The sequence below is a fragment of the Vitis vinifera genome, chromosome 10 (assembly GCF_030704535.1).
Source record: "Vitis vinifera cultivar Pinot Noir 40024 chromosome 10, ASM3070453v1".
Lineage (NCBI taxonomy): Eukaryota > Viridiplantae > Streptophyta > Magnoliopsida > Vitales > Vitaceae > Vitis > Vitis vinifera.
Genome location: NC_081814.1, coordinates 1,039,087 through 1,065,632, shown reverse-complemented (window position 1 = coordinate 1,065,632; position 26,546 = coordinate 1,039,087). Strand labels below are relative to the sequence as shown.

Sequence of the window (26,546 nt, the reverse complement as noted above, 5' to 3'; positions counted from 1 at the left end):
TCGAAGTTGATGTTTGTTTCTTATAATCATGTACATACTTGTTTATCTTGAAGTTGAATAGGGAAAGAATTTAGAAGACAAAAGTTTCTAGAGTATATTATATATGTGTTTATGACATATAACAACTATATTGTACGAAATCATTTGTAGCTCAAGTTGAATGACTCCTTGGAAAGTGGTTTAATGGGCGATGAGTGAGTTTGAAGCTTTGCCTGGAGGTATGGATCATCGATCGACACGTCTCTTTAGAAAAGAAGACAAGGTGACAAAAAAGAGAGGCAAATCATCACCCCATTGAAAAGACCATTGTTTGTGTGTTAGAGGAAAAGAAGCTGAGAAACCATCTCGTCAAAATAATTGTACTTGGTGGTGATCATTTTCAACTAAAATAGAAACTAAGCTAACAGCAGCTCTGTTTGTATTATGCTTTCTGCTTAAATACTACTCCTGACCCTGCCTTAACCCTAATTCACATCCAGTGACTGAATTCACAGCTTGAAGATGACTGAATTCAGAGTTTTTTTTTTCTTCTTCTTCTTTATCCCACAACCCAACTGAACTGAACTTTTGGTGGGTCTCTCCATCCATGTGCAAAACCTAATGTTTTAGCACATTAAAAACGAGGAGGATCAAACCCTAAACTAGCAAAAATATAGCTAGAGACATTCCAATATAAAGTCTTATTTCCAGAGGTTTCAAAAATACAGCAATGAGTGCAAGCCAAATTAATTAACAAGAATCTATCAAGCAATTCTACCCACAGGACCCACTCAGCTGTCCCTCTTCCCATGTGAGTTTGTGTCTCTATTTCCTCTTTTCTTTGGCAGTACGTACACTTTTCTCAACCCCCCAACCACACCCACTTTGATGACTGTATTCACGTGAAAACCCTGCAACCAATCTCTCCTTTGTCATCCTTCATGCTTGAAAACCCTAATTAGTCTGATCATGAATGACAAACCCCTTGAATGCTTGCAAACCCTAATGCTTCTTCACCATATATCCATGTTGATTATAATGTTAAGAAAAAGCTGAACTTTATAAAGAAGATAGAGAGATATGAAACAAGGTAGCTAGCTAGCTAGCTTAGGAATAAAATAATTGGCAAAAAGGTATGCACCTTCTTCCCAAAGTTGAAAGTTAAAAACACTGATCATGGTGGGCTACAAGTTGATTGATCAATACTTTCCATACTTGTGCCAACATAGTAACATGATGACACATCTCCTTAGTATGTAGAGCCTAGACCTTTGCTCCTTTGCCTTGGCAAGACATCTTTTCTTCAAGCTTGAACTCTCTTCATGATGACAATGGCTCCCCTGCGTTGGTGTTGCAGAATAACACTGACCCATGTTCTGTTTCCTGCGCTAGTCTTCTTCCTTCTATGAACAACCTAGTTTATAAAGTCTGAAGAAATACAACCCAAATGGGAACAATTGAGAACTGAGGGAGACAGAGAGATAGATAGAGAAGAAGAAGAAAGAGAGAGAGAGAGAGAGAGAGAGAGAGAGAGAGAGAGAGAGAGAGAGAGAGAGAGAGAGAGAGAGGTGTTCATGAAAGGAGGAAAAAAGAGATTCTCTTTCACTTACAACCCAAATTGGAAGAATTGAGAACTGAAAGAGAGACAGATGGATAGATAGGTAGAGAAAGAGATGTATAGAGAGAAAGATACAGAGGGAGAGAGGGAGAGAGAAAGAGACGTGTGTTCATGAAAGGAGGAGAAAAGAGATTCTCCTTCACTTATACGGGCCACTAGCTATCACTACCCTTAGGTCCAAATCATTCAATGGTTGAAATTTAATGAGAAAAAAAAAATCATAAATTGAGTTAGTATTAACTGTCAACACATGCATTTTCAGATATCAGACAAGGGAGGGTAGTTCGTAGTTGCCCCATCAATTTATACATGCCGACTCGTGCCCAATAACAGGATACATGATCAATCACAACCCCACCAAGAAAATCCAAAAGAAAAAAGAAAAGAAGCTGCATGATTTCCCACACATTGTCACTGAACAAAATCATCCACATCTCATCGATCAATAGTGTATGAAGACTTTTGTTTGTTCGGCTTCCCTTGGCAGATTCTCTTGGATCAAAGAGAAGATCGCCATATATAGTACATCTATTGTATTGGTGGTTTGTTTCATAACTCTCATTCCACATCTTGCTTTTATAGCCATTCTTTCGAGGAAGTTGCAGAAACCCAATGAAGAAGCAATTAATAAGAGGGAGATTTGCTGTAATGCAGAGATGGCACTGGGCGTATCCTCCGGCATCTGCTGCCTCCCATCCCAATAGGACAGAATTGGAAAAGACTTGATTGAATTGGGATAGATGTCGATTTTGTTTTTAATGTTAGTTTACTTGTCATGTGAAATAAAAGTAGAACAAAAGAGGGGAGAAAAGAAAGAGAATATAATCTTGAGGGGTAGGCTTTAAGGAGAATCAAACATTAAGGATGTGCATGGGAAATTGTTGTCTCAAGAAAGATATCCACAAAATCTCGTACTATGTTACAACCTTTTATATTGCAATTTTCAAGATAACTTTTTCACACTTTCCTCATCCATGACGTCATAATATGATTGGATGAGAAAAACCTAACAAAAACTTGCTATAATTTTTTTTCAATTTGATATCTCATTAAAAATGTTACCAATAGAATGATAACTTTTCCACATTCCTCCTCATCCATGGCGTAAGAACATCATTGGATGAGAAAAACCTAACAAGAGAAGGAAATTTTGAACTATAAAATTTGATGGGATAAAACGTAAAAAAAATTATAGTTCAATAACATATTTTAATAATAACCCCTTGTACTTGGTTGATCTTCACATGTGAAATCGAAGGGATCTTTCAACCATCACATTATGATATTATGTATGAACTTTTTTTAATATGGTAGATGGTAATTCTTTTGTGAATAAATTGGTTAAATTATCATTTTATCTTATTTGTTGAACATTAATTTTATCACTTTTATAAAGTTAATGACTATAAAAGAACTTAAGAGAGATACGTTTCCTTCAATCCCTTTTAACATATCATTCTTTAATTTATGTAAATCGTACAACATTATCATTATGTAACATCCTTGGATTATATTTCTTTTATAGAGAATATTCTCAATGATTCTCGTTTCATTACAAATTTTAATTATATAGATTATCCACCCATTTCATAAATTGCAAGTATTTCAAAATAATTTGAAAAAGTAATAACTATAGTTTATTTTATTCATCCTCAAGATATTGCAATGTTGTCATGAGCCAATACATATCTTGTTTGAGATCAAGATTTCCGAGATTGAGGTTTATGTATGGAAATTTGAGAGGTAACTAATATCTACTTATTTAAGCAATTATAATTTTGATTATTTTGAATAAAACAAACTCATGTTGGTTGTTCCACAAAGACACTTTAATAACTCCCCCTCATGCCTACATTTTTCATATTTTAATCATATTTTTATACTTTAGCTACTTTGATTTCACTTTTTTATACCATAATCATATTTGTTCATTCCCTAATCATATTTATTTTTACCATCATCATATTCTTCATATATATTAGTATTTAGTATTATCGTCGCATTTTCATACTTTAGTCACATTTGTTATACGTGGATACTGTGAAAATAAAGGTTATGCTTAAATGAGAAAAACACCCAAGAGGAGGGTAAATTGGGTTTTTCAAAACTTTTTTAACACAATAAATTCAAACACAATATAATCAAGAAATAAAGGGATAGAGTTAGAGAATTCAAACTCAGATTTTATAGTGGTTCGGTACTTCCTTGCCTACGTCCACTCTCATCAATCTCCTAACCGAGTGAAGGTTCCACTAGCTTGAAGCTTCAACCAAGCTTCCAATTCTTTACAATTGGATTTCGGCTCCAATGTGCTCTTACACAATCTCTTCAAGATTCAAACCTCTTGAAGGCTTTAACACTCAAGTTTTACAAGAAATAATCCCTTAACCTAACTCAAAGATAACTCAGAGATGATTCAAATACAAAACAAAGTTAGGATGATTCACAAGGGTACACTAAAAGATATGTAAGTGATGGTTTAATGCACTAAGAAAAAAATGAGAGCTTTTAAGTTAAGAACATTTAGGTAGATAATTGATTACAAGTGTTCTCTTTTTCATAAATGAAGTGGATCTCTTAATTTATAGGTTTCTAAACTCGGGAGCCAAGAAAAGCAAAAGGCAACCTCAACCGGTTGAGCTGGGGGTCGACCAGTTCACTAGCCATTGGAGCATTTAATGCTTTGGCAGACTACCGTTGTCTTGACTGGACCTCAACCAGGAAGGATGGAACCTCAACCTGGAAAAGGAAGCTACTGGATAAGAGAGAGTGTTTTTGGCACTCATCGATCGGACAAGGGCAATCGGTCGACCGGTTCCACAACCGGTTGAGCCGGTTAGCCAGAGCCTCGATCGATTCAGCCTTTTGGTCCAGAAAACCTATCTTTTTCAATTCCTTTCTTTTCTAACAGTTAGGCAAAGTCTTTAGGTAAATTAATATGTCAATTTTGAAACGTTTTGCCTAAGGTACATTTGATGAAACTCAAGTTTTAATGAAATCAGAATTTTAACGAATAAACCAAGTTTTCAAAAATGCATGAAAATGTATTAAATAAAACTTAAGTGCACTCATGCATTCATCTTACATTCGTATCTTACTATCAAAAGTCTTCAAATAGTCTCAATCTTGTATTCTTTTGGTAATTTGCTGAATTTTCGAATTTACATTTGAGATTCTTTACCCTTCAAACCAATTAGTCACTTAACTATGATTTGTTATCATCAAAACCTGATTAGGAGAACCCTTGGGCTAATAGATACATTCATATTTTAAGTACTTTAGTTATATTCTTCATACTATGGTAAAATTTTCTATTTCTTAATCACAAGTTTTATATCAGTACTTTTATTAAAGTTTCCTAATTTTGTCACATTTTTTATATGTTAGTCATATTCTTTATGTGTAGTTGTAATTTTTCACTCTTACCACATTCATTGTATAGGTGGTGTTTGTTTTTTTTACTTAATTCTAAATAAAACTTTAATGGTTAATAGTGTTAAATATTAGGTTGTTTGTTTTTTTAGTATTTTATTTCTATTAAGTACTAAAAAGTAAAAAAAATAATAAGTTATTTTTTCTATTTAGAAAAAGTTATATATTTTGGTTTTTTCTATTTAGTAAAAAGTTTATAATAAGTTATAAAAAAATAGAAAAACAAACAATCTAAATTCTAAAACTAAATTGTTTTCAGTAAAAAGTCAAAAAAACAAACACCACCTAAGTCACATAATTTAATTTAGTATATTATTTATATGTTTGTTATCATCATTCACATATTTGTACCCTAATCACATTCTTATCACCTCCACCAATTTATTTTATGAAATAGTTCATACATCTACTTTTTAAAATTTTTGGAGCTTAGATTGAAGTTTAGACATAAACTAGTTTGCAATATAGTGCATTGATCACCTTTTAGATTCCATGTATGTACGTTGATCCACCAAGATAAATAAAAATACTTATGCTCAGATTTTATTTTAATTTTTCTACATTATTTTTGTGGAGTGAGTTTTTAATTAAGATTTTGGGTATCTCTTAATTATTAATCTAATTTTAAATTAATTTATTAATTTCTTATATTTTTCATTGGTTAATATTTTTAAAGATTTATTATTTGATTTTTGGAAAATTGTTGAGGTGTCATTTTTTAGATTTTATGGAGAATATAAATTTTATAAATAAATAAATCAAAAAATATAAAATAACATATTAAACCACAAAATAAAAAACTAAAAAGATAAAATAAAGGGATTATTTGATTAAAATAAATGAAATAATGCAGAATTTATAAATCTAAGACACTCCTGACTTAAAAAATAAGTCCATTTTAAGGGAATATCTATTATTTCATTTAGATAAAAGAAGAAAATAATGACTAATATTTTGGAATAGAGGTAACGTATATTTATGTTTGTAACTTAATTTCTTTCTTGTTCTTTTCTTCTAAGATATTTTTGGGATATAATATATGTTATATAGAATTTCAAAAAAAAAAATTATGATAATGATGAAAATGATTAAGGATAAGTAAAGATAAATATGCTTTATATGCTTATCGTTTAGAAGGGATGAACTGAATTTTTATTTTTCATTTTTTTAGATGATAATTTTTATTTTATTTTCAATTGGCCCACTTCAATGGAAATTTGTGATGGTGACATGCCATATATTCAATTGTTGGCTCAATGATCAAACCTTGAAATTGGTTGAATCTAAATGCATAAGAACCGCAAAGGGCCTACGAAAACAGTTTTCTTGTAACACAGGCAACTCAGTTCAACGTTGGTTCATTGCATTGGGTTTGGTTTTGGAATCCCAGACAAGTTTCTTCTCTGTAAGAAACCCCAAATATTTGTTTCCTGATTTTGACACTATAAACGTGATCAATCATCCAATCATTCTCCAAACCCTGATCTTCTTCATTTTGACATTAATTTTATTTTTTTATTTTTAGTTTTTGGTATGTTATTCATCTTCATATTTTTCTCTTCATCGAAATTATTATAAAGTAGGTGTTTTTAGTGTCTTCTTGGTGGAAGGCGTTGTGGGTTTGGTGTGGTAATGTTGTTTGGATGTTTGAAATCTGCAGAGAGACGAGGTAGGGGTATAAGTCTCACCATGGCCAAAAGCTCCTCCAACTTCAAGCTTGAACACCCTCTGGGTTAGTCTTGTTTTGTTTTTTTCTTTGGATTCTAAATACCCATGTGTTTTGTGGCAAATCTTGTAAAACACTGATGTGGGTATTCTTGGATTGTGTGTTGGTGGCTGATTTGACAACTTGTATGTTGGAGTTATTTGGGAATCTGGAATTGTTTTTGTGAAATTTGTTTCCCTTGATGTTAAATTGGAGTAATGGGTTTTGAATAGGGGATGTTTTGTCTCATGAAAATTTGAACTTTATTGAAGCACTTGATGGTTTTTATAGACATGCAATTATTGCAAGAAAGATTGAATGAGGATCTGTTCTTGCCTTTAGCATGTGAAAGCATGTCACGAGGCTTCCTCTTTTTGCTAATTCTGGGTTTTCTCTTCTTATTAGCCTCTGTAATCGAAGGATGTTATGGCTAATGTTATAATACTTCTGGGTTTTCTAGTTTCTTGTTGAATTATTGTAGATGAGCAAACTTGGGTCTTTTTTATTTGGCCCAAATCCTTGGGCCATTAGAGCCCTAATCTTTGTACCCCAAGGATTTACCCTGCTCTCTGGCAAAGTTTCCCCTATTTTAGCTTCCTCTAGAGCAAAAAAAAAACGATTCATTGTGTTCTAATTTGTTAGCTTCGTATTTAGCCTGTTGAAGACTATTTAGTTAGCCCCACAGTCTGAACATTTTTCTGTTTGCAAGCCATTGGCATTTGCAAAGGCTAGCTTACCCAACCTATCCAAGGTATTGGGCAAAAGAACAGAAATACTTGTATTGAGAGGTAGCCAGCCGATTAAGAAGGCACTCTTCATAAGATAAAACAAATAAAACAAAAAGATGCTTGCCATTTGCTCAGCAAAACAGCTTGCATGCATCAAATGATCAAGACCCAGGGCACTCTGGCTCCTGACACCAACGGCATAAAATGGTGTTAGTTATGAACTTTTCTGGGTTTAACATGGCAACCAAACACCACCAGTGAAGTGATCCTTTACAAGAAAGGTAGTCACAATAGAGTTTGTTAAAGTTCCATGCATTAGAAAATAAGGGAATTGGCATTGATATGGTATGTGAAAAGACTGAGTTGTGAATTGAATAGCATTATCAATTTCTATTTTTATTATGCTTTTTCTGTATGATCTCTTTATGATGTGCTTCTTGTTGTCATCATCATCTGATCTTTGTTCAGTATTTCCTTTCTATTTAAATGGAAGGAAAGGAAGTTAAGTATTTTGTTACATAATATTTCTTTTATCCGCTAATTATAAAATTTTCAATCTTCTGCATGTTAGAAAAGAGGCAGACAGAAGCTGCTCGCATCAGAAAAAAGCATCCGGATAGAATACCAGTGAGATTTCTTTTGGATAATCAAGACTATAAGTCAATTCTAATTATGATTGGTTTCATGTATTTATGCAATGTCCTCATCTGAGAGAAGTGTTGATTGCAGGTGATTGTGGAGAAGGCCAATAGGAGTGACATACCTAGCATTGATAAGAAGAAGTTAGTTTCACCTGCTTTCTTTGTTCAAACTTCTTTTCTATGCTTTACCTGCATGTGGTTGGGGTCTTCATTAATATTTATTTTATATTTTGATTAATGTTTCCAGCATCTCTTGTTGCCTTTACATTCTGAATGCTTAAATGCTTTATATTTGTGTTTAGATTTCCACAGTCTTCCTTATCCTGATTATTATGCTTGGGGTTTATACAAATTTGCTAAATGCAGGATGTTTGTTAGTGCTTTGTAGTTGCTATTTCACATTCTGACCTTCAATGCATATAATGTCACATCCCTGGCTTCATATTATCTTCAGAAGGTTTGCTATGTGGTGGTGGGGACTCCTGGGATGGTGGTGTTGCGGCAGTGGTGATCAAGGGTGTTGGAATTGGTAGTGGTGTCGGGAGTGGGATAATGTTGGTGATGTTGGAGAAGTGGAGTTGATATTAGTAGTATGGTTGAAGGGTCAGTGCAGTTTGTTTTTCTTCTAAGGGGAAGGATCGTTTTACTAAAACTAGTTCAACTTGTTAGGTATCTCACTGGGTTTAAAAATGTGTTAGAAGCATGGGACTGGATATGTCAGCATGATTTATTCCAATTCCACTGATGGTACATCTGATGATGTACAATTCTACTTGTGATCCATATTTCTTGCCAAACCAGTTTTTTCCATTGTCTGGTGATTGAATTTACAAGGCTTCTTACTGATTCAGTTTCTTGCCTCTTGTGTACATCTTGCTCTCTGTCATGCCAATTCTTTAAAAACCTGGATTTAACTTAGGTTAGACTGGTTTTGATCCAAGATTATTGCATGACTTCTATTCTGTCTGTATTTCCTTTATTTTTCTACTCTTTTTTCAGTCAAGATAAAGCCTTTGTTGAGGCAATTAGAGTCTCTCCTTAATTCCTTTGCTTCATATGGTTATGCAGTCCTCCAAGTGAGGCCCGAATAACATGTTGGAAAAAATGAGAGAACTTCATTGCCAAGTTCTACGAGCATGTAGTAGGCCCCCATGGCTATTTTTCTATTATGTGTTGGTGCACTGATCCTACTTTGATCATTGCTCTGAATCTTAATTTTTGCCAAACACACATTTAGTCCACGAGACTGTTAATTGCTTTTGTGTCTGAACAATGATCCTGGACTAGTAGAAATAGTTACTGCTCTGAATAAAGTTTACATGTATGCTAGTATTTGCATTTAGCCTTATATACCACTTGATCTTGATTAGATGGTATGTGCTTTCTGTCATTTGAGGCTGAATCTTCTGGATCAGACTGAGCAAGACAAATGCTAAAGTCTCTCATTCATGTTTACTCCCTATATTTGTAGATTTTTCACTTCCTTGCATCTCTGTTCTTGTGAATGCAGATACTTGGTTCCTGCAGATTTGACTGTGGGGCAGTTTGTTTATGTCATCCGGAAAAGGATTAAGCTCAGTGCTGAGAAAGCCATATTTGTCTTTGTCAAGAACACTCTACCGTCAACTGGTTAGTGCAAAATGCTATAATTTAGTGGCATACTGTTCTTCAAAATTGTGTTTGTAATATAGTTTCTGTTGTCACAGCTGCATTGATGTCTGCTATCTATGAGGAAAACAAGGATGAAGATGGTTTTCTCTACATGACCTACAGTGGTGAGAACACATTCGGATTCTGCAAATAGAACCTCAAAGCTGTAAATTCTCGTCAGTTCCCTTACATTCAATGGCCACCCTGCTTTCCCATACACTTTACCCTAGTCAATGTTGATTAGTAACAATAATTGGATTATGCAAGTAGTTTGATTTTATGTTTGAATCTTTACAGCTGAGATTTTCGTTGATGAAATTAAATTTTAAGAAACTTCCCCTATAGCTTTTCTGTTCTTGTTGGAGGGCTTTCCATGGAATCGCAAAAGTATAAGCATAGATGGTGATTTGTATTTTCATCTGGAATCATGGTGAAATATTGTTAATACAGAGATACTAAGGTTTCCATCATCATGATAGCGAGCTGCCCGGGTTTAGGTTTAGCTTGGTGGTTGTGCCCTCTGGCAATGAATCAGGTTCCAAGTTTGAACCTTCATGGTGGTTTAAGTGATGTAAGGTAGACGGATAGACTCATATTATATGCACAAAATCATTAGGTAACAGATGAATCTTTTTTGCGCACAAACAATTGACATTTTCTTGATGGGAATCTGGTGAAAAATGGAAAAAGAGAAGATCATAACACAAAGCAAAGTCATTCACAACATACTCTTCTTTCATGCAATAGAAGTTGAACAATCTGGTTGATTTATTTGGAAGAACCCTTCTTCTGGCATTGATTCTTTACCCATTTGATGCCGCTTGATGTTCCGCTTTTGATCTTCTGTGCTCCTACCATTGCTGCAGCCTTGGCTTTGCCCAGTCCAGCTGCAGCTGTAGCCTTAGCATCTGTCTTCTTCTTGCTGCTGCTGCTGTCCTTCTTGGTTTTCTCATCATCATCTTCCATGGCTCCTATCCCTCCTGCACCCCATTGATCAGCCCAGCTTGGCCCATCAGTAGCCATGTCTTATCGGATCTTTATTTTCTTTACTGTGAAGAAAGAAAATGAAGAGAGAACCAATCAATTATCAATGATTGAATCATCCAATTTAAATAAACCAGGAAACAGGAAAAAAAAAATTGGGAATCTTCCAGCTGGATGCTATCATACTCCAACCTGTCAAAAACTCCCAAGTTCTAATTTCTTTTCCTATAATTTCTCAGCAATCAAGCAGAAACCCAGTTGGATTTTCACCAAAAACTAGCTAGCAGACCATCCACAGCAACCCCATTCAAAGATCTGCATGAAGAAAACTGGAATCAGAGTGGAAAAATAGATCTACCCAATAAGAAAGGCTTAAGAATTATATTATGATAATCACAAAGACCAAAACAACACAGTAAACCCATTAAACCCTAAAAAAGATCTAAAACCCCAGAAAGAAAAAAAAAAAAAAACCCAGAAGTTTTCAACCTGAGAGAGAGAGAGATGGTTGGTTTCTGAATGAAGGTGGTCTCTTTCCTGAAGGAAGAAAATTGATAAGGGAAGTAGTGGAAAGTGATTATAGCCCTAAAACTTTTAATCACATGTGGATAGGCTGTCAATGCTTTTATTTTTTGAATTTAATTTTTTGTTTTTTTTTTACTATTCTCTACTATTTTTTAAGTACTTGCCTTCTTGTGAAGCAAAGTCTATTTGGCATATTCTCCTTCCTATTCATCACTTCTTGTTTACCAAGTCACCTTCTAAATTCCCCTTGTTCTTATATAAAGCCAAATTCAAGAATCATTAAAAAAAAAAAAATTAGGCATCAATTTATTTGCATTTCCTTTTCAATGGGTATTACAAAAAATGCATAATATTTAAGACCCATTACTTGCTTTAATGGTATTTTCTAATGATATATTTCTTTTTGGTGAAAATTTATTTGAGGTCCCTTTACTGCTCCAATGGCAGTTCCTTTGTATGGGGTTCCACCCACAAAAGGAAAAGGTGTCGTGGGATTGCATTACATTCCATTTGGGTGCCCAAGGCACAATTTTTAAAAAAATATTATTAAAAATTCTACCTCAACCTTTAAAAAGATAAATTCAATATAATAATAATTTATTGTAATGACATTATTTTGAAAATTAAGTGTAAAATTTTTATATTAAATTTGTTTTTACTCTTTGTAAAAGAGTCCCATCTCTTATTCAATGGTGGTTAGACCAGCCAATCCGCCGATTTCTATTTTCAGCCCAAAACGCTATTGGGTTGAAGAGTAGCCACAACCAGCTTGATATCATCCACTTAGCCTTTTTTCAAATAATGGCGTAAAAAATATATTGGCTCTCTAGATTTCCTATTTATATGTTCTTTTTTTTTATAATTATTTTTAATTTTAAAAATATTGAAAAACATTGAACTTGTCTTTTCACAAGGCAAATTAAGTGTAAATATATTCAAACTCATCTTTTGGGAAAAATACAAAAAAAAATAAAATTCTTTGGTTGTGTTTGGATAGCAGGATTAGATAGGGGTTAGGATATAAAATTTCAATCCCACGTTTGGATTGTGATTCTGTAGGAAATAAATGAGATAAATGTTGAAGAAGTCGACAAAAATGTTTTACATTGAGACACAACGTGTAAGAAGAGAAGTAATAGTAGTGAAAGTTTAGTTTGAGGAAAATTGAGTGAGCAACAAATGTTGCACATGCCCCCATACCGACCACTTGTTCCAGCCCATGTGGATAGCCCACTTGAAGCCCAAAGAGGAGTTTTGACGAGAGTACGGTAATTTAAAAAAATAATTCCTAAATTAGCATAATGGAAAAAATAATTTCAAATCCATCGTAATTTTTATCAAAGTAAGAAAGAGAAAAATAAAAATTGTTATTTCTTTTTAAAATAGTTTTTTTAAAAGACGATTTCTAAAATTTTTTAAAGAAAAATTTATAAATTAAAATCGTCTATTGAAGATACAATTTCTAGGAAAAAAAAAATAGAAGAGAAATGGTCCCTTGATCCCTTCATTTAAAAAAAAAATATGTAGAAATCGTCTTTTTCAATAGACGATTTCTTAAAATAATAATAATAATAATAATAATAATAATTAGGAAAGAAATTATCTCTTCAAGAGACGGTTTTTTTTTTTTTAAAAAAATGTGGAGAAATCATCTCTTGAAAATATGATTTCTTCAAAAAAAAAAAAGAAAAAGGCAATTTATTAAAAAAAATGAAAATCGTCTATTGAAGAAACAAAAAAAAAAAAAAAAGTAAAAAGGAAGAAAATTGTCATAATAAAAGTAAAAGATATTATTATTATTGAGGAATAAAATGTTGAAGAGACGATTTAGGGGAAGGAATGAAAAGAGAAAAAAGGAAGGAAATCATCTCTTCAATATAAATTTTCACTTCCCATTTCTATTTTTTAATAATATTATTATTGAATATAATTATTATAAATACATGTATTATAAAATTAATTAATTTTATTTACTAAATTTAATATATAAAAGTAATTATAATTATCAATAATAATATTTATAAAAATATAAATTAGATATTGATTTAAAAAATATTTTGACATTTATCTCTAATTTTATCTTTAAATTAATTCAATTAATTATTAAATTTTAAATTATTTAAATCAATTTTAAATCTTATCTAATAAAATTAATTTAAAAATAAAAACAAAAAAATGATTTATTTTGTAAATGATTATTTAATAAATTAATAATAAATTTGTTTTTATAAACTCAATTTTCACTTAAAATTGAAAATATCTTTTTTCTTTAATCTGAAAGTTAAAGAAACAAAAAGTAAAAATAAAATATTATTTATCTTATAAATAAAATTAAATTAACTTTTATTTATAGTTATAATTAATTAAAATAATTTAAAGACAAAATTAGAGATAAATACCAAAATATTTTTTAAATTAATATCTAATTTGTATTTTTATAAATATTATTGTTGATAATTATAATTATTTTTATATATGAAATTTAGTAAATAAAATTAATTAATTTTACAATATATATATATATATATATATATTTATAATAATTATATCTAATAATAATATTATTAAAAAATAGAAATGGGAAGTGAAGAGACGATTTCCTTCTTTTTTTTTTACTTTTTTTTTATTCCTACCCTAAATCATCTTTTTTTTTTATTTTAATAAATAGCATCTTTCTCATTTATTTATTTATTTATTCTTTTAAGAAATCATCTTTTCAAGAGACAATTTCTCCCTATTTTATTTTTTTAAAGAAATCATCTCTTCAAAAAACGATTACTACATAAATTTTTTTTTAATGGAGAAATCAAGAGAATTTTTCCCTTATTTTTCTTTTCTCAAAAATGTATCTTTAATATACTATTTTAGCTTATAGTTTTTTTTAAAGGAATGTTAAAAATCATCTTTTGAAAAGGCGATTTTAAAAGGAAATAACTTTTTTTAGTTTTCTCTTTCTGACAAAAATTACGATAGATTTGAAATTATTTTTTCCATTACGATAATTTAAAATTTATTTTTTAAAATTACTGTAATCTCATAAAAAATGCTCCAAAAGAAAGGACCTTTTTTCTTAGTTGCTTGGGCAGCACTGTAAGTGCTTTTGGCAACCAGTTTTTGGAGTAGAAGAAACCCTCATGATGTAGAAGAATCAGAGGAAGGAAAGGGGTGAGATAGTTCACTGGTTAGGACATCCCACATAGGCTAAAATTTGTAGAGATTCATGCAGTGCAGTCTTCTTTTGAATCTTCTGTTGTCACTGGTTAGGACATCATCCTACATAGCTTATTCTGTTGTCATCTCTATAAGTGGCATTAGAGTTAACAACTTCTATTGATTGATCCACAACATCATCCAAAATATTATAATGCTAGCTAGATCAAGAAGAAAGACAAGCCTATTAATTTGTTTGATTTTCAAGGATTATGGAATTTCCAATTCTACCCCATTTTATTTTGAAGAAAAGAAAAGAAAAAAGATGAATAACATCATTTCTTAATCATGAAAAGATTCACGAAGCATGTGAAGATCATAATGCTATCATGTGTAAATTCAATATTTTTAGGGTTAGTAAATGATTGATATAGATTATTATTCTTATACAAATAAGTGAATATTAAGATTTGATTAATTAATTAATATATTATAATAATAATAATAATAATATTCCTATGCTTTGAGAAATTTTATATTTAAATATATTTTAATTAAATATACATTTAAAAAGATAATATTAAAAATATGAAAATTTGATATATTAAGAAATATTGTATTCAAATCCAATCCAATCGAATATGTTTTTTCTTTCCAATCTTTAATTCTTATGCAACATTATCATAGGATAAGAAATCTTATGGGACTAATATGGTATAGTATCTATATTAGGATAAGATATCTTATGGAAATAATATGGTATAATATCCATTTCCTATCCGACCACCTAATCCGGGCTTTGTACTTAAAACATCATGGGGAGGGGGAATGAAGGTCAAAATGGCCTAGTTTGACCAAAACAAAAGTAGTATAAGCATCTTCCCAAAGTATGAGTCACATGGTCCCTTTTGACCAGCAACATCTTTTATCATTTGCCTTCATCTTAGCAAAGCACAGTTTTTAACCCAGAAAGGAAAAAATAAAGGGGGGAAAAAGCTATTTTGAACGAGCCTTTGAGAATAATATATAAACAAACAAACCATATTGGGCTACATAAACTGTGGCCCAGGCTACACTAAATGTCCTAAATTGTTACCATTACATTTATTTTTCTTAATTGAGGGTCAGTTGGGTTTATGAGTGAACAGTTTAAACTGGCAAAAATGGACGGATGAGGAGGCATTGGAGGCAGAGGCTCTGAAGAAAAGGTAGGTATGCAGTGACTGAAGATTGAGGGAATTTTTTGAAATGCTAGTCCAGACTCCAGACCATGTTCAATGGACATTTATTAGCCCTTTTCTGAAATCCTTTTGACAGGGCAATTATAAAGGCAGTGACCCATGCCATATGACCAAGTTCTAATTTTTTTTTTTTTTGAAATTCAAACACATTCCTGGAAAAGGGTGGGCTGCCATCTGCATGAGCAAACTATTTTGTTATCACCCACCCAACCTGTGAGTTCAGCACAGTCAGGGCAACAGTCTAAGTGGGGATTTTCTAGTCATTTAGCCCAAGGCTATATTTGGTTCCCGGGAAAATTTGAAAGCTGCAATGGAAAGAAAACCCAACCTTTGTGTTCATTAAATTTCATATTTTTAGTCAATAATTTATCAAACTTGTCTTTTGAATTAGAAAACTATTTTCTATTTTATTTTCTAGAGCAGTTACCAAATATGCGCTTTCTTGACTTATATACAACATAAAATTTTCTAGCTAAGAATGATTCAGCAAGATATGGCTTATGCTATAGCAGGAATAAAGAAACCTCATTGCTAAGCATACTGCAATGGGAAAATCTAATTGCTAAGATTAGTAGAGAGAGCAAATACCTATTCTCTTCAGGTCAGGGTAGTGATGATTCCTCCCATCCCATGGAGCATTACTCTCTCTCTGTCTGCCTTTCTCTCTTTCTATAAAGAATTTGCAAGAAAATGCAGTGTCAGGGAAAGGGAAAGAGTAAGAGTAGGAAAAAAATTATCTTCCGCATCAAATTAATCATCTCATTTGAAATTCAAACTGAAATCTTAAACATGTGTCTGGGATCGAAAGGAAAAATAAGAAATAAAAATTGTGTGCAGGGTGGAACAATGCACTTTGGAAGTCCAAATGGTACCCAATCTATGATATCTACACTGGATTTGCAAAAGCCATCCAAGTCGATTTCTTTCACTTGGATCTTCTCATGGACTTGGATTTCTTCAATTTCCGGCTCTTGTTATCGTCAATAATACTGGTCCATGTGTACCCATTGGGCATAGCAAATGGCTCAGATTGCTGAGGCCCCGGACCTCGCTGGTGGTGGTTCTTGCTTCCTGAATTTGCTTGGCTGTTACTTCGCCTCAGCCATGCTGATGCTGATGATGTTGATGTTGATGTTGATGTTGAAGTCGAAGACGACGAGAATGATTGGTGTTGAGTATCTGAATGCTCAGATTGGGCTCGTCCTCCATGTCCAAAATACCTAGGGCTCGACAGTGGAGTGTAGAACTGCTCAGTGGATTGGAGTTCGACGAACTTGGTGAAGGTAATCACCACTCTCACCGTAGGCACCACCGGAATCGCGAGCTGCGGCACCACAAACGCAAAAATCAAAATCAGAAAACCCTAACGTGAAATCGGACGGTGGAAAAAGCCCTAAAATGTAGGTCCTACGAGGAGTCTCTGTCGGGGACAGAACCTCGGATAATCTGGGCCCTACAATCATCTGAGAAGGATCCTAAAGCGACGGAACAGACGAATTAGAGCCTTCCACGTCGCGTCAACACCGACCGGTGTGCTTTGTCACGGTGCTTAAGTAAGGTGAAGGCTTTGCTTGCAGTTGGGCATCAAAAGATGCAAAAGCGAAAGCCCAAAGTGGAAATCAAGGTTCAGGTCCTGTGGGTCCCTAAAGCCCTAAAAAGTCGATTTCTATTCCGCAAATACCCCGTACCTTTACCGGAAATGTTCCCGGCGGGAACTTCGTGGTCAGCAGTTCTCGCATCCGGCGGACGGCTTTCACCTTGTTGGCTAGAATGTCGAGTAATGGCAAGAGCTCCTCCGTCTTCAAAGGAAACTGCTCTGTTAGCCACACCGACGGTCGTAAACTTTTCAAGTACTCTTTTTCTTTCGTTTGCGGTGGCGCCACCGCCGGAGATAGCCTGCGACGGTCAGGCGCTGCGGAGGGAATATCCACACTTTTCCTACCTACAGAGAGGAACTCTCTTTCCTCGCGAACGAAGCTGCTGTGTCTGCGGCGATCGGGAGGTCCGAAATTCTCGGCGACGAGGAAACCTTCCTCAGCGTCCTCGTCGAGTTCTAGCGGTAGCACCTGTTCGCTTCCGGCGTCGATTTCGGTGGAGATTTTTCTAGAGCGGAAGCTGAAGATGACGTTGTGGATTTCGTAAACCTTAGCTTTCCACTCTCCGACGCTCTCAGTTTTCTCCTGCCTTCGCCAGTTCGTTCTTCCGACAAGTTCAGCCTTCGTGACGTCCATGCCCGGGCGATACACGCTCGTCTGAGCGCAGAAACCGGCAATGTCGGAGTCACTCATTGGCGCACCAGCGTTCTCGAATGCATCGAAAATTTTCTTGTCGTCGTGGTTGAGCACCAGCAATGAGCCAGGCGGAACATCAAAATCGCGATCGCCGTCTCCGAGGAAAAGGAAGCTCTGATCAGCCCGCTGGATCTTAAAGCCGTCGAAGCCAGCAAGCGACGTGTCGGCTCTGAGATTACCGTCCCGCTTCCAGATCTTGTATGTATCGGAAGGAGCAATCTTCCCAACGAACGGAATGACGGAGCTCTCAAAATGAAACGAAATCTCCATATAAAAATCTCTCATCCTGCGAAGCACCGCCACCAGCCTCGGCAGCCTCCGCCGCCACTTCGACCAGGCGAAGCGGTGGTGCAGTCGGACCAGAACCAGCGCGATATCGGAACTCCTCTGACACAACGCCTCCTGCAACGGGTTCCACCCAGCTGAATTCTGTAACGACACGTCAGCTCCGGCCGCCGCCAGCGTCTTCGCAGCAAAGCAGTCATTAAGCCGAACCGATAAATGGAGAGGCGTCTCCCGGAAGGGCACGTCGCGGCGGTCCAGGATGGAGGAGATCTGGTCGGCAACTCGCTCCTGAGCCAGCGAGTCTGACTCGGTGTGGATCTGAGACGGATCAGCGAGTCGGGGGAGCGAAGAAGCAAGGCGAGACAGTGTTGTATGGTCCCCCAAAGCGACGGCGTAGTGGACCGGACTGTGTCGATAGTCCTCCGGTCTAATGGGCGGAAACGGCGTCGTCGTGGTGGTCGACGACTTCGCCATTGTGAAAAAGTCGGTTCTTTCTGTCGAGGGTGAAGGTTGATTCAAAATGTCGGAGTGGGAGTGGTTAAGGGCTAAGAGAGAGAGAGGCAGTAACGTCATTTTCCGAGTCTCATAAATCGAGACGAGACGAGACGAGACGAACTGACGCGATACGATAAAAAGACAGAGAAAATCACGTAATCGGCGCGGCTTTTTGTAATTGTCTGCTGCTTTTCTTTATTAGCAAATATATTATTTTAATGGCGCGGTGATTATCACGGAAATCACGTGGGGCCGGCGGGGGAGTCATGAAATCAGGCGGTGGAAATAGGGTTGACTAGTGCGGGGTTGATGGGAATGGGTGTGGGGGCATGTATAGAAGGCTAGGGTGAGGAAAAAGAGCGAGGGTTGTCCGGGTGAAGTGAGACCAAATGGAAAAGAATTTCACAGCCCACGAGGTAGCAGAGACTGAGAAGAAAATAAAATAAATGTGTTTGGCTTCCAAAATTACTACATTATTACTGGCATTATATATGATGGGTCAAGGTCAAGTGCTTCTCCTCTAGGCACTCTCTCTGTTTCTGTCCTTAATAAGAATGAGGAGAAAATGAAATGGGTCCATGTGGGGTGCCCTTCAAAATGACTGGTTTCTTCTAATTTTATCACAAATTATATATCTTAGAACTCGTTTAAAAGTAATTATGATTAATTTTAACGGACGTTTGTATAACTTAATATTTATTATTTAATGATTTAAAATAATTTTAAAATATTTTTTTTTTCTTTTGTTCGATAAAATTAATTTAAATTTTTTTAAATTATTAAATTAACATATTTACCCTTATTAATTTTAACCAACATTTATAATTGATTTTAACTTAATGTAATTTGTGTATACCCGTGATGGGTACTATGATACCTGATAGTCTATTCCCTCTTAGTAATTCTAAAGTATAATTTTATTAGTGGAATTGATGTTTTTGAACATCATAAAGGTGAATTTGTAACTCAAAGGTAAAAATATAATTTATTGGTGGATAATACATACCAATTAAATTACGGATAACAATTTATGGAGAACAAATGCAATGATTAGTAGGTCGTGGAATAGCTATTAGCTTTATATAATTGGATCTTATTAGTGGAGTGTAATCAATCTATTTTAGTAGAGTGATCGATTAATTATGAAATTATGTTTTATTAATTTGATGGGAGCCACAATTAGATGTTCCATTGGTTCCCAATTGAGCTACCTTCATAGGTGTACCTTTTGTACGCGAAATTTAAGGCTATGTGGGACTTAATTCAAAGAGTGGATTTGTTTTCTAATGGGGAATGCCATTTTGGTCTTTTCTCCCCTTGGTATATAAGGAAACATGGAAAGATCAAAGTATATAATTCCTCTCATTTTCACCTCTAGAATCATTAGAAACCAAAACTAAGGAGTTTCCTTTTGATTCTAAGAGTGAATAGAGTTCCGATCTTACAAAGCATCATCACACAAAAAAAGATACACCATGGTAGGATTGATTAAAATATCATGGGTATTGTAGCTATGGTTCATTTTGCACCAAAGATGAGAAATGAAGTAATCAAGTTCACTCAACGTGGGTAATGATTTTGTTCCTCTTAATAATTTAATTGTAAAAACATGTTAGATTAGTCATATGATAAGGTAAAAATTTCTACTATCTACCCTACGTATCTTACAATATGGGAGTCGAGGAAAAGGTTTAGATCTAACAAAAATAATCATAAAATATTTTTTTATAAAAAAATGAGTCATATATATGGAATCATAATTCTAAAATATATTTTTTATATGTGGGCAAATGAGGTAAAAATGATCTATGATTAAAACATGCGGTCAACAAGGGTCAACGCCTACTAGATGGGCTCGAATCAATTAGGGATGGCAACGGGGCGGGTTCGGGGCGGGGCGCCCCCCTCCCAACCCCGCCCCGTTTATTTAAATCAATTCCCATCCCCGTCCCATTTAAAAAATTAAACGGGGCGGGGCGGGGCGGGGCGGGGCGGGCGGGTATGCTACATTCCTATACCCGCCCCGTTTAGCTTTTTATTTAATTTTAATTTTAATTTTTTTTAAAAATTACTTTTAAATTTTTTTAATTATATTAAAATAAATATATTTTATAAATAATTAAATAATTATATTTTTTATAACTTATTTTATTAAAAATAATTTATTATTATCTATATATTAAAAATAATAAAATAAAATTTAAATTAAATTAATTTTAAATTTTAAATTAAATTTAATTTTAATTTTAATTTTATATATAATCGGGGCGGGGCGGGGCGGGGTGGGGCAATACCCGAACCCGCCCCGGGTTTCAAAAAAAATCCCAAACCCGTCCCATACCCGTTTAGAAAAATAATATCCCACCCCATTAGGGGCGGGGCGGGGCGGGTACCCGAAATGACCCGCCCCATTGCCATCCCTAGGCTCGATACCCCTCACCAAAAAGTTGCATAAGCATTCAGCATACCACTAGGGCAAGTTATATATATATATATATATCAATGTTTTAAAAACCGGATCGGACTGGTATATCACCGTTCTGGTCCGATTATTTGGATCAGATGGGGATCGAACCGGGGTTGGACAACTTGAACCGACGATCCAACCGGTGAACCAGACGAACCGGCTGGTTCAAATGATTTTAATTTTTTTTAAAAAAAAAACAACATCAAAACGACGTCTTTATGGAGTCTTATATAACAAAATGAAAATCTCAAAATCTATAAGCTGCAACCTCCAAACTCCAACCTTTCCTCCTTCGTCCGCTGTCGATGCGTCCTAGCCGCGACACCAAGACAGATCTTGTCAATAGCCTACGACACCCATACAGGTCCCGCCGACGGCCCACGACACCCACACAGGTATTGTCAGCGTTGGAAAACTCCCCCTCTCTCCTCCGCCCGCCGTCGACGTGTCCCATCCACGACACTAAGACAGATCCCGTCGACGGCTTACGACACCCACACAAGTATCACCAGCGTTGGAAAGTTTCCCCCCTCTCCCAGCTGGTAACCTGCCTCGGCGTTGGAGTTTGCCCAGTGAGCTGTGTCGATTGTGGGGTAACGGGGTTTGCCCACTGCCCAGTGAGGTGCGTTTTTTACCAATACAGCTTATGATATTTGGAATTGTGTGGATCAGGCTTGTAAAACACTTGTAACTTGTGATTCCTCTCTTCCCTTGCATGTCATGGCTATAGTGGATTCAATGAAAATGTTTATAATGTTTATTAGAGTCTCCTTACAGTTTGTCTTGTTGACATTGTGTAAGTTGGAATATGATGAGTAACAGAGCCAGGTGCTTGTAGTCATTTTCCAACTTGTGATTTGTAATCACTAATTAATAATTATGCTTTGAAGCTAGACCAATTTTGAGCTTGAAATGTGGTAGAGCAAAAGTCCCATCAAGCCCTTTTGAGTAGCAATAAAGAACATAGTCTCTCACTGTGGTTTCTGTTTCCCTATATTGTCGGAATGCTTTGTGGTGCCCATGGTTAGCTATGGTTGTGGACATGCTAGATAATAGTGACACAATATGGCAAGCCCTTCAGCACAATCCATGCCTTTTAGGTGGTTTGAATTGAGCCCAACAACCTCAGATATTAACTCCAACAATTTAAGTCCTAATCTCATGGTTTGTTCCTTGTACCCCATCAATATATCTTTACAAAATTACTTTAGAATTTAGATAAATTTATAATTGGATCAAAGCATGCTTGTTATAACGACCATTATTCCTTTAGATAAATTTACCCATTGATATGTGATTGTTATAAATTGTTGATGACTTCCATTCTCTACGTTAATGTGAGATTTTTGTTTCTAATTTGATAGAGAAATAAAAAAGGGAATCAAACTTGACATCATCATCTGATCAAGATTCAATTACCAATTCTCAATCAACTAGAAGTAAGACTAATCCTGCATGGGAGCGTGTTTCTGAAGAAAGATATGCAAATGGAAGGAAAGCTCTTATTTGTTTGTATTGTAAAAAGATTACAAAATGCGGAGATATTCATAGAATGAAACAACATCTTGCTGGAGTGAAAGAAGATATTGGTCCATGTGAATCGGTTCCTCCTAATGTAAGATTTCGAATGGAAAATTCTTTGCAAGAGTTTGTGAATTCTAAGAAAGCAACCCAAGAAGCATAAGAATGTAGAAATCCTTATGGTCCTAATGTGTCACAATTTGAAGGGGATATGGCAGAAGGTGAAGAAGAGGTTCAAGAAATGCAAAGTCCTATGGTAGCTAATAGTGGAAAAAGGAAAAAATCAACAGTGGATTGCATCAAGAAATACTCAAGGAACTCAACCTTCTATGATGAGTGTATTAGCTGGGAAAGAAGCTATTTAGAGAGCGGATATGGCGATTGGGAGATTCTTTTATTATGTATGCATTCCTATTAATGCAGTGAATTCCTTCTACTTCAAGCCAATGTTGGATGTTATATCTACAATTGGTCCTGGATATAAGGGTCCAAATTACCATTATCTACGAGTTAATCTTTTAAAGGATGCCAAGAAGGAAGTTCAGTTACTTGTGGACTCTTATCGTGCAATTTGGGCAAAAGTTGGGTGTACAATAATGAGTGATGGTTGGACAGATAATAGAGAAAGAACACTCATCAACTTCCTTGTGTATTGTCCTGAAGGAATATCGTTTGTGAAATCTGTTGATGCTTCAGACATTGTCAAGGATGCAACTAATTTGTTTCAGTTATTTGATGAGGTGATTGAATGGGTTGGTCCACTCAATGTAGTTCATATAGTGACTGATAATGCAACAAATTATGTGGTCACAGGGAGATTGATTTCTCATAAGCATAAACACATTAATTGGTCACCTTGTGCAGCTCATTGTCTTAATTTGATCTTTAAGGATATTGGTAAGATGGACCATGATGCTGAACTTGTAAGATGTGCATCAAATGTGATAATTTTTGTTTATAATCATGTTGCTTTGTTAAGTTGGTTGAGAAAAAGAGAAGAATGGACAGAGATTTTGTGACCTAGTACAACTCGCTTTGCTACTACATTCATTGCACTCAAGAGTCTTCATGATCATAAACATGACTTGCAAACTTTGGTAACTAGTAAGTTTTTTGTGGACTCTAGATATTTAAAGGATTATAAAAGCAAAGTTACAGTTTCCATCATTTTGGATAATATATTTTGGAATGATTGTTTGATTGTTGTGAATTTTATGTCTCCACTAATGCGCTTATTGCGTATTGTTGATTGTGATGAGAGGTCTTCGATGGGATATGTGTATGAAGGCATGTATAGGGTTCGTTTGGGCATCAAGAAATTGTTTAACTACAACGAAAGACTATACAAGCCTTATACAGAGATCATAAAGCAACGTTGGGATCAACAACTAAAGAAAAACATTCATTCAATAGCTTATTGGTTGAATTCATGTTTCCAATATGATCAGGAAAACTTTTGTAATAAGCCAAATGTTATTGGAGGTGTCATGGATGTTATTGATCAGAAAGTTCTAAAAGGCAAGCTTGAAACAATGAATGAAATGAAGTTATTTCGTAATCGATTGAGAAGTTTTGGAAGAGACCTTGCTTATTCTTCACGTGAAGTACTTCAACCTGGTAAAATATTATTTTCATTTATTAGTATGTTTATTCTTTTTTATTAGTTACCTACTTACTATTTAATATTTTAAACTTGCTAATGTGTTTTATTTTTTTTTCTTATTTTTAATGTGAAATGGTAACTAGATGAATGGTGGAGGCTACATGGATACAGTGCACCACATTTGCAAAAGTTAGCCATTCTAAATTGAGCCAAACCACATCGTCTTTTGGATGTGAGAGGAATTGGAGTGTCTTTGAACATATACATACCAAAAGAAAGAATATATTGGAACATCAAAGGCTTAATGATCTTGTATACGTTCATTACAATTTGCGCCTAAAAAATCGGTATAAATGAATTCTTAGTTGTTTTGAATTTAAATTCTTCTATTCACAATTATGAATAATTATATGCTCTTTTTTTTTTAGGTTCTATAACAAGAAAAGAATATATGATCCCATTGACCATGCATGCATTGATGAGACCGATTTTTAGGTAGTTGATGACGATCAGCCAGTAGAGTTAGATGTTGAAGAATTGGAAAATCTTCTATATGAAGAATGGTCAATTCCAATAAATGAAGTGAAAGGTTCAAGTTTTCACATTGGTTAGTAAAATATTTAAACTTATAAAAGTTTAATAATTATATTTTTTTCTTCAAAAATGATTTCTTGTTGATATATATTCAATATTTTTGTAGATGATGAGGATGGTGGTGACGTGGCTATAGAAGAGCTTGATGTGGAGAACTTTGGTTTTCCAGATGCTCATGTTCAATCTCCTTATTCCAATTTCCAAAATGAATGAAGACATGAATTTTATATTTATTAGTATGCAAAAAACTTCATGAATATTCTAACATTGACATGTCATATTTTTATTTTAATTAATTAAGTGTTGTGAACCTATGGTTGACATTTGTATTATCTATTATGGACAATGTGTTAAGTTAACAACTCTTTGATAATTTGGTTATTATAGGATAGTAATGGTTTGATTATTTGATAAATATTGAGTTTATTGACATTATGAATGTATAACATCTTATATTGTGTTATAGATATCATATATGATAATTAATGACTTTTACAAGTAAAAATTTTTGTGACAAAACTCAACAAACAAAGTAGATGCTGTCAAAATTTACATAGAATTTATTAATTTTTTAATTTTTTATAATATATAAAATAATAAAATATATATTTATGATGTCACAGGTTCGATAGCGGTTCGACCGCCGGTCCGACCGGTGAACCGTGAACCAGTAACTTTTCCGATTCAATGACCGGTCCGATTCTGAAAACATTGATATATATATATTAAAAGTATCATATCAATAAAATATTAAAAAAAAAAAACTTTAAACAAAAAATTAATTATAATTATTGTATAATTAAATGAAAAATTTTCATTTAGTAGATTAGCAAAAAAAAAATATTATGATAATTTTCTTCATAGTGATTTTAATATCAATCTATTATACTTCTAATTTCATTTTTAAGATATTTTATATATATATATATATTATAAATTTTGATCAATTTTAGATCAATCGATATTTTTTGTCAAAATATCTATTGATATATCTTTGATATATTCATAAAATTGAAATATTGATATATTTATAATTACCGATATTTTTATCTTCATAAATGATTTGAGATTAAAAATAAACTAACTATTTTTATTCGTACTTAAAAAGTTAAAAATAACTTTAATTTATAATATTTAGTTATGCAAACGCATCAAGTATTTTTTATTAGTTGGATTTCTCAAAAGCAAAATCAAACTGGGAGTGTGACTTTGTTGATTACTGCCTCAACCTGTCATGTGGTCAATTCTTGTTTGCTATGGAGTCTAGGAATTTAAGAAAAGCCAGCTTCACAGTTTCTTGCTGCTATTGGGAGTTTTTTTACTAAGAGGTTTTTGCTTTCTACACTCACCTTTCCCAGGTTCTAAGCCAAATCCAATTCAAACTTGGGCTAATCTTTCCAACCCAATTCTATTTTTACCTTTTAGATGTGCTTGGTTTATGCTTTTTCAACTCAAATTCAATTTGAGTTACAGATGGATCAAAGTTTGGGTCAACCCAATTAATCTTATATAATTTTTTTTATATATTATATTTATAATTTAATTTTATATAATAATATATATTTTATTTATTTTTTTAGATTTTAATCAAAAATATCAAATTACAATTATCCTTGAGCTTTGAGCTTTGGTAAACT

At 34.0% G+C, this 26,546-nt stretch overlaps 2 protein-coding genes and 1 long non-coding RNA gene across 5 annotated transcripts; 1 reads left to right on the top strand and 2 right to left on the bottom strand.

Moving 5' to 3' along the window:
• The first annotated feature begins 6,164 nt into the window (after window positions 1-6,164).
• On the top strand, window positions 6,165-10,097 carry LOC100247055 (autophagy-related protein 8C). 2 transcript variants are annotated; one of them, XM_002273551.5, is made up of 6 exons: window positions 6,165-6,434; window positions 6,690-6,761; window positions 8,034-8,089; window positions 8,192-8,244; window positions 9,614-9,732; window positions 9,810-10,097. In XM_002273551.5, the coding sequence occupies exons 2-6, from the start codon at window positions 6,719-6,721 to the stop codon at window positions 9,905-9,907; spliced, it is 369 nt and encodes a 122-aa protein (XP_002273587.1). In that variant the 5' UTR covers window positions 6,165-6,434; window positions 6,690-6,718; the 3' UTR covers window positions 9,908-10,097. The 2 variants fall into 2 exon arrangements, with proteins under 2 accessions (XP_002273587.1, XP_019078316.1); XM_019222771.2 differs by having other exon boundaries at window positions 6,230-6,560.
• A 228-nt stretch (window positions 10,098-10,325) lies between these two features.
• On the bottom strand, window positions 10,326-11,334 carry LOC100241922 (uncharacterized). The gene is made up of 3 exons (XR_786711.3): window positions 11,227-11,334; window positions 10,930-11,052; window positions 10,326-10,802 (listed from the first exon to the last, which is right to left on the bottom strand). It is a non-coding gene; the product is annotated as an uncharacterized LOC100241922 (long non-coding RNA).
• Window positions 11,335-16,088: 4,754 nt separating this feature from the next.
• On the bottom strand, window positions 16,089-18,791 carry LOC100252180 (uncharacterized). Of its 2 annotated transcripts, XR_009466734.1 has the most exons (3): window positions 17,342-18,791; window positions 16,526-16,977; window positions 16,089-16,322 (listed from the first exon to the last, which is right to left on the bottom strand). XR_009466734.1 is itself a non-coding variant. In XM_002273397.5 (2 exons), the coding sequence occupies exons 1-2, from the start codon at window positions 18,701-18,703 to the stop codon at window positions 16,579-16,581; spliced, it is 1,761 nt and encodes a 586-aa protein (XP_002273433.2). In that variant the 5' UTR covers window positions 18,704-18,791; the 3' UTR covers window positions 16,376-16,578. The 2 variants fall into 2 exon arrangements, 1 of the variants encoding a protein (XP_002273433.2); XM_002273397.5 differs by lacking the exon at window positions 16,089-16,322 and having other exon boundaries at window positions 16,376-16,977.
• Between the last annotated feature and the right edge of the window lie 7,755 nt (window positions 18,792-26,546).

What these genes read in the sequence shown, in the direction of transcription:
- LOC100252180 (XM_002273397.5), bottom strand. Translation starts at nt 18,703, where the DNA reads ATGGCGAAGTCGTCGACCACCACGACGACGCCGTTTCCGCCCATTAGA. An exon ending in CGGGAACATTTCCGGTAAAG is followed by an intron (nt 16,978 to 17,341) that starts GTACGGGGTATT and finishes GTGGTGCCGCAG; the next exon opens with CTCGCGATTCCGGTGGTGCC.
- LOC100247055 (XM_002273551.5), top strand. Translation starts at nt 6,719, where the DNA reads ATGGCCAAAAGCTCCTCCAACTTCAAGCTTGAACACCCTCTGG. An exon ending in CAAGCTTGAACACCCTCTGG is followed by an intron (nt 6,762 to 8,033) that starts GTTAGTCTTGTT and finishes TCTGCATGTTAG; the next exon opens with AAAAGAGGCAGACAGAAGCT. An exon ending in AGCATCCGGATAGAATACCA is followed by an intron (nt 8,090 to 8,191) that starts GTGAGATTTCTT and finishes TGTTGATTGCAG; the next exon opens with GTGATTGTGGAGAAGGCCAA.